General features: G+C 45.8%; 2 protein-coding genes across 22 annotated transcripts in view; one reads left to right on the top strand and one right to left on the bottom strand.

Moving 5' to 3' along the window:
• The window catches only part of Sema2a (Semaphorin 2a), a 314626-nt gene that overhangs the window by 24621 nt on the left and 275898 nt on the right, over nucleotides 1–14107 (bottom strand). For all 15 annotated transcript variants that reach the window (XM_067359175.1, XM_067359184.1, XM_067359179.1 and 12 more), the window contains 2 exons: nucleotides 8392–8479; nucleotides 3181–3232 (listed from right to left, as the gene is read on the bottom strand). In XM_067359175.1, coding sequence (XP_067215276.1) covers nucleotides 3181–3232; nucleotides 8392–8479 — 140 coding nt within the window. The remainder of the gene's footprint in view (nucleotides 1–3180; nucleotides 3233–8391; nucleotides 8480–14107) is intronic.
• The window catches only part of LOC105670031 (uncharacterized), a 210128-nt gene that overhangs the window by 116162 nt on the left and 79859 nt on the right, over nucleotides 1–14107 (top strand). For 2 of the 7 annotated variants that reach the window (XR_010891224.1, XR_001100362.2), the window contains exon 4: nucleotides 1751–2083. The exons of 3 other annotated variants lie outside the window; for them this stretch is intronic. The gene's annotated coding sequence lies outside the window, so the exon portion shown is untranslated. 2 more of the 7 variants (XR_001100361.2, XR_001100360.2) reach the window with 2 other exon arrangements.

The following is a 14107-nucleotide window of genomic DNA, read 5'->3' as shown; positions in this document are numbered from 1 at the left end:
GCCGTTTTTTTCCGTTATTTGTGTGAATACAGTTAGCTTCGTATTATCATTGAAATGGAAATTTTACGAAAAAAAGATGTATCAAGAATAAACTGTGAGCAAATTTGCAGCGTGTTCGCAGCAATATGTAAGATTGATCGCTATGACGTCAAGGAAATTTACCGTAAATATTGAAAATTTAGACGGCCTGTCATATTCATCACATTTATGTGCTCGAAATTTAAACAACCACTTTACCATATTTTCCACTTTTGTCACGTTTCCTTTCACGTTTCCCTTTTTTTAACACACCCACTCAGAGCTCAAGATATATATCGCTAACGTCGATCCGACTTCACTCGACATTGTATTTCCCTTGCAGCGTCCAGAGCGATCGTTCCCGCTTCTGGCAGCCGGACGGATCATCATGCATGTATGTAAAATGCAAAATTGTATCATCTCGCGCGCGATATTCTTTCTTACGCTTCCTTCAGCTCGCGTCCACGTATCTCTCTCGCTTTCCAGTTCACCCTACGCCAACATCCCCCGCAGACCGAAATGCTCCAGAGACTTGGCAGAGGGGACAAAGAAGAGGGGGCGGTTTCTGCGGCCTGCTCTCGGGCCCGCCGTGACCGTTTCACGGCCACATCGCTGCGAGCAAAATCGAAATTCCGTCCCCGTTAATTCTCAATGGAATCGAACTCTACGGTGATGGCAGCGCACCAACCCCGCAATTTCATTGTAACTTGTAACCGAACCCGAAAGCCAAGAATCCACGTAGCGCGAAATTACGAAAATCAATCGGTGAAAGTTGCTGAAAATAAAACTAGCAGAGTCTCTTAGTTAGATAAATTTTCGTAATACATTCTTGTATAATTGTTTTTCATTCTCATACGAAATTGTTTAACGCTATCGAGATAATGTGTATGTGTGTTTTGTTGTGTTGGCGAAACCGACTATTAGAATTATTTCGCGTTGTTTCATCGTTTTCCCTGAATTTCGTAGCTCGTGCGCGGAAACAAGTTTGTCGCTATCGTTGGCATATTTTCGAGCAAGTTGCCCGCGGAAACCCAACGTGCCCAACATAAGCTACATTCGTGCGAACTCTGTACCACTCACCGCGGTAAACACTCTGGGATAACTTGGCTAGAACGGTCCGTCCGCACCGAATAATTCGCGCGTGCACATCAATTCGCCTCCGTGTACCTATTTAATGATCACGAGCGACCCGGCGAAACGCCCGGAGGCGAGGAAGTAACTATCTGCCATGCTTCGACGTTTTCGCATGCCCGCTTTCTGTGTGTCCAGTGACCGCATTGTCATCCACGTTAAAATTAGTTTCAGCGCCGCCACAATCGTCGCATCTGGCATGGAGTCCAGCGACGGGGACGACAGGACGAGGGCGGGGCAAATACTCGCGTTCCCTCTCCTGTTCGGGGCGGTTTTTCATCCTCGCGACAGGTGGTGGGTCCAACGATACGAATATAATTGCATTTTCGAATCGTCGTTTCTACCCCTCATCATAGCAGACCGTCGTTTTTTGTTGCCTGTCGATCTGTCCGAGAAATTATTTTTTCGTCGTTGACATTTTTTTATAGTAGAATAAGAATAGAATAAGAATCATTTTTTTTAAATAATATGAAAAGGAATTATATTCAAAATTATTAAGAACAAATTTCTGTCTAATAAAACGTTCCGTTGCGTACATATTATACATTCGTCGCTCAAAGTGTTTCGATATACTACATAAGATTTTTCATTTTTTTTCCAGAAAAAAAATCCATAATCATCGACTCTTTCAAACTGACAACACGTGGAAGTTTCTACTGTCGAAGCGCCAGACTTCTTGCCGGAGGCTGTAGGTCGAGAGAGAGAGAGAGAGAGAGAGAGAGAGAGCGCGGAGATCGGAACAGATGGGAAAAACTCGTAAGGAAAAGCTCGACGATTTTCCAATCGAGCCGCGGGGTGTTCGTTGTCCCTCCGAAGAGAACAAATCGACGAACAACGCCGACGATCGGATTGCGTTCCGGTCGAAATCAGCTGAATAAGTGAGATAGGCAGTCGCCAGTAGATGGAGGCGACTTGGCGCACCTTGTCGCAACCGGTAAGGGTTAAAAAGTAATTTTCTTTCTCCAGCCAAGTCGAATGAGCGTCTGGCAATTGGCCGTTGTTTCTAATACAAAAGCATCGGAGACAAGATTTCGATCTAGCAATTTCGATTTAATTTTCGCGAAAGAACGCATCGTATTTGTTAAGAAATATCTGTACACGCAAAAAAAAGTGAAAAACCATTGTTTAAAAACAACAAACTAAAGATTATCGATTTGAGAGATGGTGAAACATTCGTCACGTCTGTATAATCAAAAGGCACCCACGATTGTTCATTCCTCGGGCACTTGTGTGATACGTAAATGCACTTTGCGAGCTTTTAAATCAGACTCTCCGCGCACATTCACACCGAGTGAGGGAGCGCGTGAAAAAATCATCGTGCGACTCGTTCCGTCTACAATGGGTCGCTTAGTCTGCCCGGTAGATACGCGTCAGCTGTCCGAACGACGTCGATGTCGTTTCGCTCGGCTATGCATGATTGACAGTTTTATGGGGACGAGTGGCGGAGCGCCTGCTTTCCAAGTTACGATCGGGGCCCTGGTTTTATCGCCCCTCTTTCTCATCCCTCCATCCAACGGACACCAAACATTACGTGACGTTCGATGCTAATCGATACGAGGATACAGAAAAAGACAGCACGGCAGACTAAATCTTATCTGAGATTTACTGACCAACGAATTATTTACACAAAGTCTGCGCGAGGAGTTAATATCAAACTTCTTCAGGATATATTTGTATTAAGATTTTTATATTTACACTTTGTAACATTTCGGATTATTTTAGAGATACTCGGATATCTTTTCTTTTTCTGATATACCTTAGATATATCAATATACCTTAGATATTAATATACTAAGGTAAACATTTTATCGCGTAATTAAAAATTACGCGCACCGTTACAGTTCTACGTTGTTATTTTTCGCCTTATCACGCTAAAGGGTTCACGTTCACGTATTTAGAGCTAAATGCGGGCGTCCAATCTCGCTTGTCTGACGTGAACTCGATGTAAACATAAAATGGCCCGTGCTACCGCATTCAGCGCTAAATGCGCCGGTAGGGACCGGAGAATGTACAAAAGGTTGGACAACTCACCTCGCAGTTGGAGTGACTGATATTGCTGAGATTTAGCCTGAAGATCTTGTCCCTGAAAGCAGAAGAGGAAGGTTTCGTGTTAGCGTAACGGTCGAATTAAGCGTGGTTCGCGATAGACGAAAGGGTCGAGGGGTAAATTTTCATTCCCAACGTCTGCGAGATGCATTACTCTCCGTGACTCGACCCTACCTTATCTCGCCGCGCGGTTATGTATGGTTGTGTAGTGCGCCGCGGCGCTTTGCTTACGGACTCCTCTCCGCCATGGCTGGCGCTTGCAAACGGCACGGAATTTCTATGAGGGTTGGAAAAGGAGTCTGGAGGGTAAAATGGGGTGAGGTGCCCTTCTCTTTCTCTCTCTCTCTCTCTCTCTTTCTCTGACCGAATTCTACCGTTGTCCTTTCTTTGTTCGACGGTGGCCAAAGTCACGTCGTTTTCATACCGCCGCTCGCTTTCATTGGGATTTCATTCCACGAAAAGCCGTCGATTCACGTCGTGTACTCAACGAAGTTGACGAACGAAACAAACTACGAGTATATAATCGTGCGCCGCATCGTGAAAGTTTTCATGTTGAAATCAATGCAACCAGAAGTATGAATTAATCATGCAGCATTGATTTGACATTTCGACGTACAAATGATATATTTCATGCATTTCGATCAATACAGCGCACGGAGAGAACAGTACTGCACGAGGATTTTCCTATAAATCTCACGGCGACCAACCGCGCGGCAATCTGAGGTGCTACGTTCGATCATACGTGAAAGGTATACGCGCCGCCGGGCGCCGCCGATCGTAAATCGAATTTACCCAGTTTTCAAATGTTTCGCAACATTAACGCCGGCGCGCCGCATAACTTTATCCCAATAGCCATTCATCATCGCCTTTCAATAGAAATACGCAGTCAGACGGAATGCGCGCGCGGAACGTTAAAAAAAAAAGGAGAGGAAGAAAAAAAGAAAAGAGAAGAACGAGGCAGGAAGACCTATCCCTCAGCGCCTCTCCTTTTTCATTCATTCCGTGCATCGCGCCGTGAAAAAGTAAATACCAACGTGGAAAAACAAATCCGTACTTTGGAATCTACCCGCGTTGAACTTTCGTCCCGGTGAACTTTTAGAGGGTTCAGCAGGTGGAAAGGAAACGCAGGGGGGGGGAGGGTATCGTCTACGTGCTGGCACGTCGCTCATGCCATCGAAAGAAAAAATTCGTAGGAAAGTAATTTGTAGTGGGGGGAGAACGGGGGGAGGAAACCCGGAAGGTAAAGGGAGTTCCTGCGGAGTCATCGCTCAGTCGCTTTGAAATTCGATTGGTAAAACGTGCGTAATCAAACTGAGAAATTACTTTTGTGTTGGAAACCGCCGAGGAAAAGCAAAAAAAATTTCATTAAGATCTCATTGACACGATTCCGCGAGAAATAGAACATTTTCTAAAATAAAGAAAGTGTTACTCGAGAATTGCGAAAAGAATTCGGTTCAATTTAACATTTTACATCGCCTTAAGGGCCGCCGAGGGAAAGTTTAATTAAAATCTCGAGCAGTTTGCGCAGGTCGTACAGCAATTTCTTAAACTACTAAAGACGGCTTGTACCGTGCAAGAAATTTCAACAAATTTTATTGCTAATTACGCAAATAAGGACAAAGACTTAATTAAGATTTTATACCATGTACCGCTGAAAATTCTAAACAACAAGCATGACCATATACACGCTGTCCCGCTTTCCGGTCTAAAATAGGTTGCAGTTTGAAACAACAGCCACCACACCGTCGTTATGTTTCGCGCGCGCGCGCGCGCGCACACATTGGGTTTTGCTGGCGCAATACGGATATTTTCAACGTGGGCGAAAAGGAGCCTGACGAATGCCGGGCGAAATCCGAAAAGCATCGTTGTCTGAATTTGTGGCTGAGCGTGACGGACAGCTCTGACCCGGGATGCATTATCCAGCGCGTCGAGATCCACCCCTCGCTGCCGTCCCGCGGATTCTGGGTCTGGGGGAATACATGACAAGGGCCAGGGCCGTTTGCAGCGGTGCTATTTACCACGACGCCTTCGGGAAAGAGATGTATATCCGCGAGAGAGGTGAGTTAACATAATGGAACGATTTTAATAATTCCCGATATAAATCAACGAGAAGATACACGACGTGATACAGCTACGTCCGCATTTCAATAAACCGCAATGCAGATCTCTCTCGACATTATAATACGTCTCTTTTCACGAAATAACAGTGACGGGAAATAGCGATCGTAAGCGCGGTGCGATATGGAAGCGGGGAGGGCGAAAATATTACGAATGAAATGCCCGCGATTTAGCGCATTTTCAACTTAATTCTTTCTATACAATTTCAACGTACACCGACGAGTAATCCGCCAAATCGATATACGACATCCGAAGTGCTAACATCGTCGGAAAACATTCGGGAGAAAGCTCAATTACCACAGTTGGCTCTACAACGCCGCAAGCCCGTTGGCCGTTTTCACCGCTCGCAAACGTTTGCGACTGTAACTCACTTGGCCGCGCTATCTCGAGCTTTTCCCGGTTGTTTCAGTAACCGTTGCGAAGGTGAAATCTCTCCCGCCGTCGCGCGTTTCCGGGAACGGTTAGCGGGAGAGACAATTAGGAGGAAAACCGATCGCGACTGGCTGCGACGTGTTAATCCCGTCGCAGTCGCTTTTTCGACCGAATTGTCGCGCGCACAATAGGAGTCCGACGAGGAAAAAAAAAAAGCAGGCGCGCCCGAACGACGCGAAAATATGATCGACGAATTTTTATCTCGTTTCGCTAGACGCACGACAGACGCCGGCGGGCGCGGATATAAGCGAGCTATATTTTTTTCGTACGACCCTCGCCGCCGGCCGCCGCCGGCTTGATAATTGGAAGCGTTCAATTAGCGTGCCTTAATTGCGGAGCGAACCGCAACGCGGGTGCCGATTCTCAAACTACAATTAATGGCTATCACCTTTCTAATTAACGAGGAACGATGCTCGCGCGTGTATCGATCGTCGCGCATGATAAAAAGGATATCGCGAAGAATGGTACAAGCGCGAAAAGGGATGCGATTCGACGCAGGGTAACGCGAGTGGATCGACATACGAAAAACCAAATGCCTTAAATACACTTAAAAATTACGCCCGAAGATCATGAAGTTTAATCGTCCTTCACCGTCGGGGAAAGAAACGCCGAAGCGATTTTCTTTTATGCGAGATTCTTATCGAAATCCTGTTCGATATTGTAGTTTTGTAGGTAGATACGCTGTGTATATACGACACGGCCGAGACGCAAGTACGTGGAACCAAGCCAGGAAACAGGAAACGTTAAAGTCCAAGTAGCCGCTTTCCTTGGGAAATGCAATTTATCGTAACTGTGCTTTTCCTTTTGTCGCCCCATATGGCGAGCTCATCCCGTCGCAGAGACGAAAGAGAGAGAGAGAGAGAGAGAGAGAGAGAGAAAAGGAAGGGCAGAGTTATTTCAAAAGCGGAATCTTTTATGCGCCCGTCATTTTTTACTTTCCCGCCGCATAGAGAAACATGATTTATATCTCCTTTAATTTGATTTCTTTACATTCAGATTACATTTGTGTTATCGGTTTATCATTTTCATCATTAGCGAAAAATCGTATATTTTGCATATCATATGTCAAGTTACTTCGCAATAAAAGTTTTATGCAATATCCTGTAAATATATAACTGATATCTGTAACATTATCAAATTTTCAAGCAGAAGCGAAGTCAATGAAATGTCTCGTCTCGTGACGAAAACACACTCGCGCGTTCGGGACCGGAATTGTAAGAGAACTTCGTAAGACGATCCTCACAAAGGGATTAAACAAGCATCGTTTCTGTCTGCCTCGGGATTTCTCCGTATCCGCGAGCATTGGAGGACCATCCCCGCTGCGCGTCTCCATTACCGGGGCTTCGTAGCATTTTGCTGGCATTTACCAAATTAAGAGCGGGGAGGCAGCACAAAAGAGAAACGGAGAATGGGGCGAGCGTTAGCGGATGGTCGCCAAGGGTAGTAGCTGGAGCCGAATCAAGAAATAATACTCCGCTGGTAATGATGCGACGTCCCTCTCGCAATCTGTACCGGTTGCGGGGAGCGGAGTAGATCGACCCTTTAGCTCTTACTCCCGTCGAGGCATCATCACAGAAACAATAACCCGATACTCGTGTGAACAGCGAAGAGGCGATCGATTTAACGACTTATTACGACTGCCCACGGCAAGAAACTCTTTGTGGAACTTTTAATTACGGCCATAAGAGAGATCTGAGAAAGGAAGAAAAAATAAGAACACGAGAAAGGAAAAATAAGAAAAAAAGGTATGATAACAGTTCGGCATGAAAAATATATAGATTTGCAAAGAAAAAGAAAGAACCGATAGCAATGCTAGCAATTTAGAATCGAGTGCTTGTTGTTTTAATTTACGAAAACTTATATTACATATATGTTATTTTTCGCAATAAGTATTTTCAAGCGTAATGCGTAGAGTTGGTAAGTTTCAAGCATGAAATAGCAAATTCATTAATTCTGATCTCTGTTGACATGATATTTTTCATTTCTTTAACAGCCATAATTGCCGACATCGTCAGTTTCGATTTATATTATATGTTTGCCTTCCTTGCTGTTTTCCTTCGTAGCTCAAAGGTTCTGAGTAAATTGCCTTCCTGCAAAGTGAAACATTTAGAGAGGATTCTGATCATCCTCTATAAAGCAAAGGCAGGTGAAGTAAATAAATTCGCGGTGTTCATAAACAATAACAGGAAAGAAAAATAGTAAATATATAAAAATACTAATAATTGCGAGTTTAAATAATTAATTACTCTCATCCCAATTATCATAATGCAAACGTTTCAAATGTTTTCAATCGCTTCCGTGAAACATCGGGGGGCATCCCGTATCGCCTATACGATGATAATTATTACACCGAAAGCCGATATCATGTGTAACGAGTAATCCCTCAAAGTTCGAATTATCCGATTATTCGATGACATCGGAAAATTCAATCAAACGGCACGATCTCGCGCTTCGCGCACGCCGTAGAATTTTAATCACGGCAATCGTAAAAATCCACAGCGTGGCACGTACATGCGTACGCAGCGTCGCGCGCCCGCTGATGTAATACCTCTGTCCTCGGGCTTTGATGAGGGAACGTCGCAACTTTTCCCGGGGATTTTCACGGCGTGACATTTTATTACGGAGCTGGGAAAAAGTTCTACTTACATAGCTCCGACGTATAGGGCGTCCCTCTTACTGTCCAGATAGAGCGTCCTGTAGTACAGCATCCCACAGCTGAATTCGCGCACGTGTTCTGAAAGCAAAAGTAAATAAGGGGATTAAACGCGACGTCGTATAGCGCGGCGAAATTCATTTTCCGTGCCGCGGAAACGCGGCCGCGCCGCGCGCTCGGTGGATCGTTAGATTTTCATTATGACTTTTATAATAACGCTCGGATAGTAAGGCGCCACCCGCACCGCCGGCTCGCCCGCCCGTCCGCTCGCCGACCCCGCCGGTAATCCGGCTAAAGTCAACTCTGACTTATCTCTATCGTAAACTCGTCGGAATTACACGGCACGTAACGCGCGCTCGACATTTTCGTTCCATCGGCCAGCGCGGATTCCGCGGAAATCCGCGCCGCGAAAACGCCGAAGATCAACTTGCGCGCGGAAGCCGCGAGTTAATATTAGCGAGCGCGCGAAGCGGCCGCGCGCGGCGAAGAACTTTCGCAATTGTCTCCGGTGCAAACGCGAGTTCGTGCTTCGAGGCAAATTCAGGAACAAAGAAAGCGTTTAACTCTTTTCGCAAGTCTCGCAAAGCTGCATGAAAATCTCGCCGTATAATTTGCCTCTTTAAAAGTGCGGCGAAAGAAAAACGAAAGTCACACACACATAACGTACTTCCGAGCGAGCGTGTTGGATTCCGTAGCGCTTAAGGACATTAAGTCAAGTCGATTATCATTTACGGTTATCGCTCATACGTCAGACTGCAGCGTATAAAATTCACAAATCCACTACTGTAGAAACGCCAGCGGGAAAAAGCGGTGGGCGGCCCTATCTCTCGCCATCCTCGCTTCTTCCTCTCCTTCGCTCTATCTCATCGACACTGATCTGCTTAACATATGAAAGAAAGCCGCCCCTTTCTAAATATACTCGTCCCACTCTGGACTAACAGAGCGCGAACAATACTATATTTTATACGGTATCAGGAGGGGCTGACGTCGAATGAAAGGGGTTCCCACTCTGGAACAGAGCTACTCTTCTTCCGCATCCCTCTTCCCCGCCCCACCGCCATCCCTCTTCCCAGACCCTTTCCTGTCCGCCTCTCTCCTCCGTATATCCAGTGCTAACCAACCCTTCTCGTCGCCGCGAGCGTGAGCGGATGCAAAAACGCGATCTCTCGCTTTATCTCTCGCGAAACGACCGACCGCCGTTACGCCGCGCGGTCCCTCTAATGTCAGACTTATTCAAAACCGATGCGCCACCGTATAGCTCTCGTTAGATCGGCACTGATAGACCACGGCTAGACTGCGTTTCTCGAGGGGTTTCGAAATTTACATTCATTCGTGACAACACGATTCCCCCCTCCACGCCGATTCCCGAAATGCAACGTGCTCGACGAGCGAACGCATTACGCGCGATAGTTATTCCGGTCGTATCGCCGTAATAAAACCGTATGCGTGCGGAAGACGACAGCTGCACTTGTCACTCGTTGAATTCGGGCTAATATAACTGTTGCGTCTTGCCAATCGCGGGCGCCTTCTATTTTTGGCCGGCGATAAAATTGGCCGCGCCACGGCGCGCAATTGTTAATGGAGTAAACGTCGTCGCGATGTAGGTTCTATTTATACAGTGCGAGACTCGTTTCCCTTCGCCACGACGTTATTTATTAAGCGTGCGAAGTGCAAAGCAAATACGTTCTGGATTGTGGTAATAATGTGTCTCATATATTCACTTTTGCGTTCATTCAGCAAAACCATTTTGTAAGACTGTACGCAATTCGTTTTGTCGACGAGTGTAATTTACACGAACCATCGTCACTGCACCTGATTAAATGAGGCGGGCGCAATTAAGAGCCTCTACAATTTTATAATTTCGCCGTTTCATTATTATTTGATAATTGTTACATTGTTTTCAATTGTGCATTGCGTGCCAATATTTGCTTAATTAATTATACGATACGTGTATAATATAAATAATTAATCGTTCAATATTGATGCGCCGGAGAAACATATGGCGCCGCGGCTCGAGTTCTCCGAGCAAATATTTACCATCGTGTAATTTACCGCCATTAAAAGACGTCCGCGCCGTGTACACTGTGCGCAAACACACCTACTTATCGCAAATTACTTGCAACGCACTCCTCGTAAGAACGTGCGCTGAACTCGACGATACAATCGCTAATCGGGGTTGTTAACGGTGCGTGATAACGCCTTAACGACCCTAGTTGCGGAAACCATCCATTTGAATTCGGTGGTTCCGGCAGTGGCCTTAATACCTTTACAGTATTTCTTAATTAAGCACGCCAAGGGTATCAGCGGATCCGGAATCGTTACGAATCTTGCTATCGCGGCCATTATATCTGATAAAAAAAAAGAAGGGCCATAAAAATGGAGGGTCGCGGAAGCAGAAACCATTGTCATCGCAGACATATAGGCGTATAAACGTATAAATTACGCTCCGTTCCGTTGATTCCAGAACCAAATGGTAATCCGGGGCTATCTTTTATGATTATATACCCGGCGTATATACGCACAAGAATCGCTTATGAACGCCTCATGAAAATAAAAGTCAGTAACTAAGCTGCTCATCAAACTAAACGAGAAGCTAGAAATTATTCGGCAACTGAGAATAAACATCGTTTCATATTCGACGTTCATTCCATAGGTAAATTTAGAATATCGGACATTTTTAGCCGAGTTCTATCGTCAGAACCGTATTTAAATCCTACCGACTTTATGGATCTCAATATGTAACGAGAGGACGATTCGCTCTTTAAATCCTCGCTGTGTACGTTCGTGTCATGCTCCAATTCCGTGGTCTTGTGTACATGTTTTTGCATCTAAATGCATTTTCCCTTAAAGCCTTTAATCGCTATTTGCAGTACATCCGGCTTCGATTCAAGCAATAAATAATCCGACTTTCTGGAAAAACTCGTTAGGTACATCCTGTGACGTTATTTTTCTCCATATCTCATCAACGGATTCTAATTTTTTTTTCTTTTAATACACAGTCAGAAGACACGCGCCACTATTAAAAATTTTTAATCAATCCTCTTCATATCCGAGTTACATATGTAGCATTCAATCCTAATTTGACACAAGAGCTAAAATACATAATAATATTTATCGAAGATTAAAGGATCGTAAAAATATTTTACATAGTTTACAGAAGTATTTTATCTTGAATATTTTTCGGTAATCCTCAAATGTATAAGTTACTCGTTTCGATGGTATCTGAAATTCGCAGCATTTCACGAACACACCGAGATTTAAAATTCGAGAGCGCATAAAGAAGAAAGCGCACCGCGTCGATGCTCGAATGTAAATCGCGGCAATGGAGGAGCGAGATTATGAGTCGTGGAACAATGCCACGCTGAATTGAATCGCCATTGGACGTGGTAGACGAGGACGGTGAGAATCAGTGTGGTTGGGTGCGAGCGACCGGGGATTTTTAGGAATTTTTATTACTTTCGCTGAAATGGCTTTTGAGATCGTTTTCGCTCCTTCACACATAGGACTTGGCATCAATTTTAGTCGATGTTTAGTAAACCCGCATGTGCACATAGTACACGCTCGTGTTCGCGCGAGAAAGTCGGGGTCGCGACGATAAAAATCGTGAGCTGACAGCATACTCCGACCAGCGTCGTAAAAAGCCGGTGGTTATTTTCGGAGAATCCGCGCCGTAGATTCTAGCTCGTCGCGCGCAATTTTCGACGAGATCAATGTTAATACGAAGCCACACAATGCATCCTCCGCGTTCACAGCTGATCTTTACGACGGATTTATACGACGCGTCTTATCGGCAACCGAACGAATCGCTAGGACACGTGCGGAACGAATATTTTCCATCTCTCTTTCTCTCTGTCGCGCGCACGCGGATATACGAAACCATAAAGAGAGCCAGTTGCAATTGAATAAAGTTAGGCCGGTGCGCGGGCCCCAACTCGACCCGCACAATGGTAGATTAGGCGTGCGATCATTTTTTTACATTCGTCTGGCTTCGTTCCAGCTGACACCGGCATATGGCCGCCAAAGATTACGAGGGTACCGCCACCGCCGCCGCCGCAGCCGCGCGGGCCGTGTCCAATTTCCAACGTTATTATTATTTTAATCCCTTGAGCCCTGGGGCAAGGTGCCACGCCGTACCCGCGGCGGATAGCGAAAATATTCTCCACCGCGGTAATTTCAATTGCAAAAGCGCCCTTTTTAGCTTACCACAATCCATCTCGCTGCGCACCGCACTGACTTTGAAAAATGAGATACATTCTGCACGGTGCATGGCGGTGTGAGCAATCAAATAGATTTGCGGATAATATGCAAAGAAACGTATTATGTCGAGAACTTTTGTTTGAGATTAACAAATTGCCCGGTTATAATAACAGTAAGAGATACATTGCGACTCTTTCGAGACTAATTCGTATAAACCGTCGCGAATTAAGCGAGTCATTTTTAACGCACGTCTTCTTTGAGTAATGAAAGAGTAAATGTACTTTCGTCCAAGATTATTCACTTTTCGAAACGCGCCGGCAAACCGAATCAATCCTGTTTCCGATCGTGAGAGTTGCAGATCGCAACGAAATTCAGTGCAAGGTAATACGATATAGGAAGAGAGAGAGAGAGAAAGAGAAGCAGCGGGGGGCGGAGGGAGGGAGGAGAGATCGAATGTCTCTGGGGTCTCGATTCGCTATCGCTCTTCGGTCAAGGCGCGATCATCGCGTGGGATAGGACCTGCTGACGCGTTTCGAGGACCTTTTATCCGGTGCGAAACGCGTCTTCTATCCTTCGTGTCTGTCAGGAGTTGATTCAGGCGAGGAGGGTCAAACCCGGGGCGTGTGTATGCGCACATACTCGACCACCTCGGCCGCGGCTCTTGACAGAATTGACATGTTTGGAACTCGTCTACTCCGCTTGCGGATTCGCCGGACCTCGACACGACAATACACTCTTCTCAAAACCGAAAGTCCTCGCGCGCGCGCGCGCGCAAACGCTGCCGGGCATTGTGCAAACTTTCTGGACTCCCGGGAGTATCGATTATAGCGCGCGACCGATACTTATCGTTTGTACCGTTAATCGAATTCGCAAGAACAGTCGCGGAATTGCAGCTTCGATGATTCGGAGCGAGAAACAACATTTAGGAATATTGTGTTACGCGATCGAAATCATTCTTCTCGGTTATCATTTTTTCCACGCTGTAATATCGCCGGCAAAACATTAAAGAGTACCGAAAGACCGGGGTCTTTATTTTACGGGACACGTGCAAGAGTCGAGCCGCTTCGCGTAACTATGACGACGATCGGAATTACGATTTCGCTTCACCCTCGCGCCACGAGTTCTGATCGAAGGTTGCCAGGTGCGTGCGGGTCCGTATTTTGCCTCGATTATGGCTCTGGCTGGCGGAGACGGAAGGGTGCGGATTAAATGGAAAGCGAGGGCAGCCAACCGGAGAAACAGTTCTCAAAATGCGAACGGAGTGCCCGTTGAAGAGATGCAGGGGCAATGATTTTGCGGCATCGGTCTTGATAATAACCCGCTGCTTTCCGACTTTTTGTCTAATAAACCGACGAACTGGTTGCGGAGAAATTCGACGAAATCGTTTGCGACGAAGGAATCAGAGGGAAAGGTATGAGAAAGGCAACGTCGCGGAACGTAATTGCGGGAAAGTGTAGTAACGTGAAAATTCGCAAAAGCAACGAAGGTTGAAATAGAAATATCAGCTGGCGC

This window comes from Linepithema humile, chromosome 7 (genome assembly GCF_040581485.1).
Source record: "Linepithema humile isolate Giens D197 chromosome 7, Lhum_UNIL_v1.0, whole genome shotgun sequence".
Taxonomy (NCBI): Eukaryota; Metazoa; Arthropoda; class Insecta; order Hymenoptera; family Formicidae; genus Linepithema; species Linepithema humile.
The sequence above is the reverse complement of the archived record's forward strand: the minus strand, read 5'-3'. Positions and strand labels throughout refer to the sequence as shown.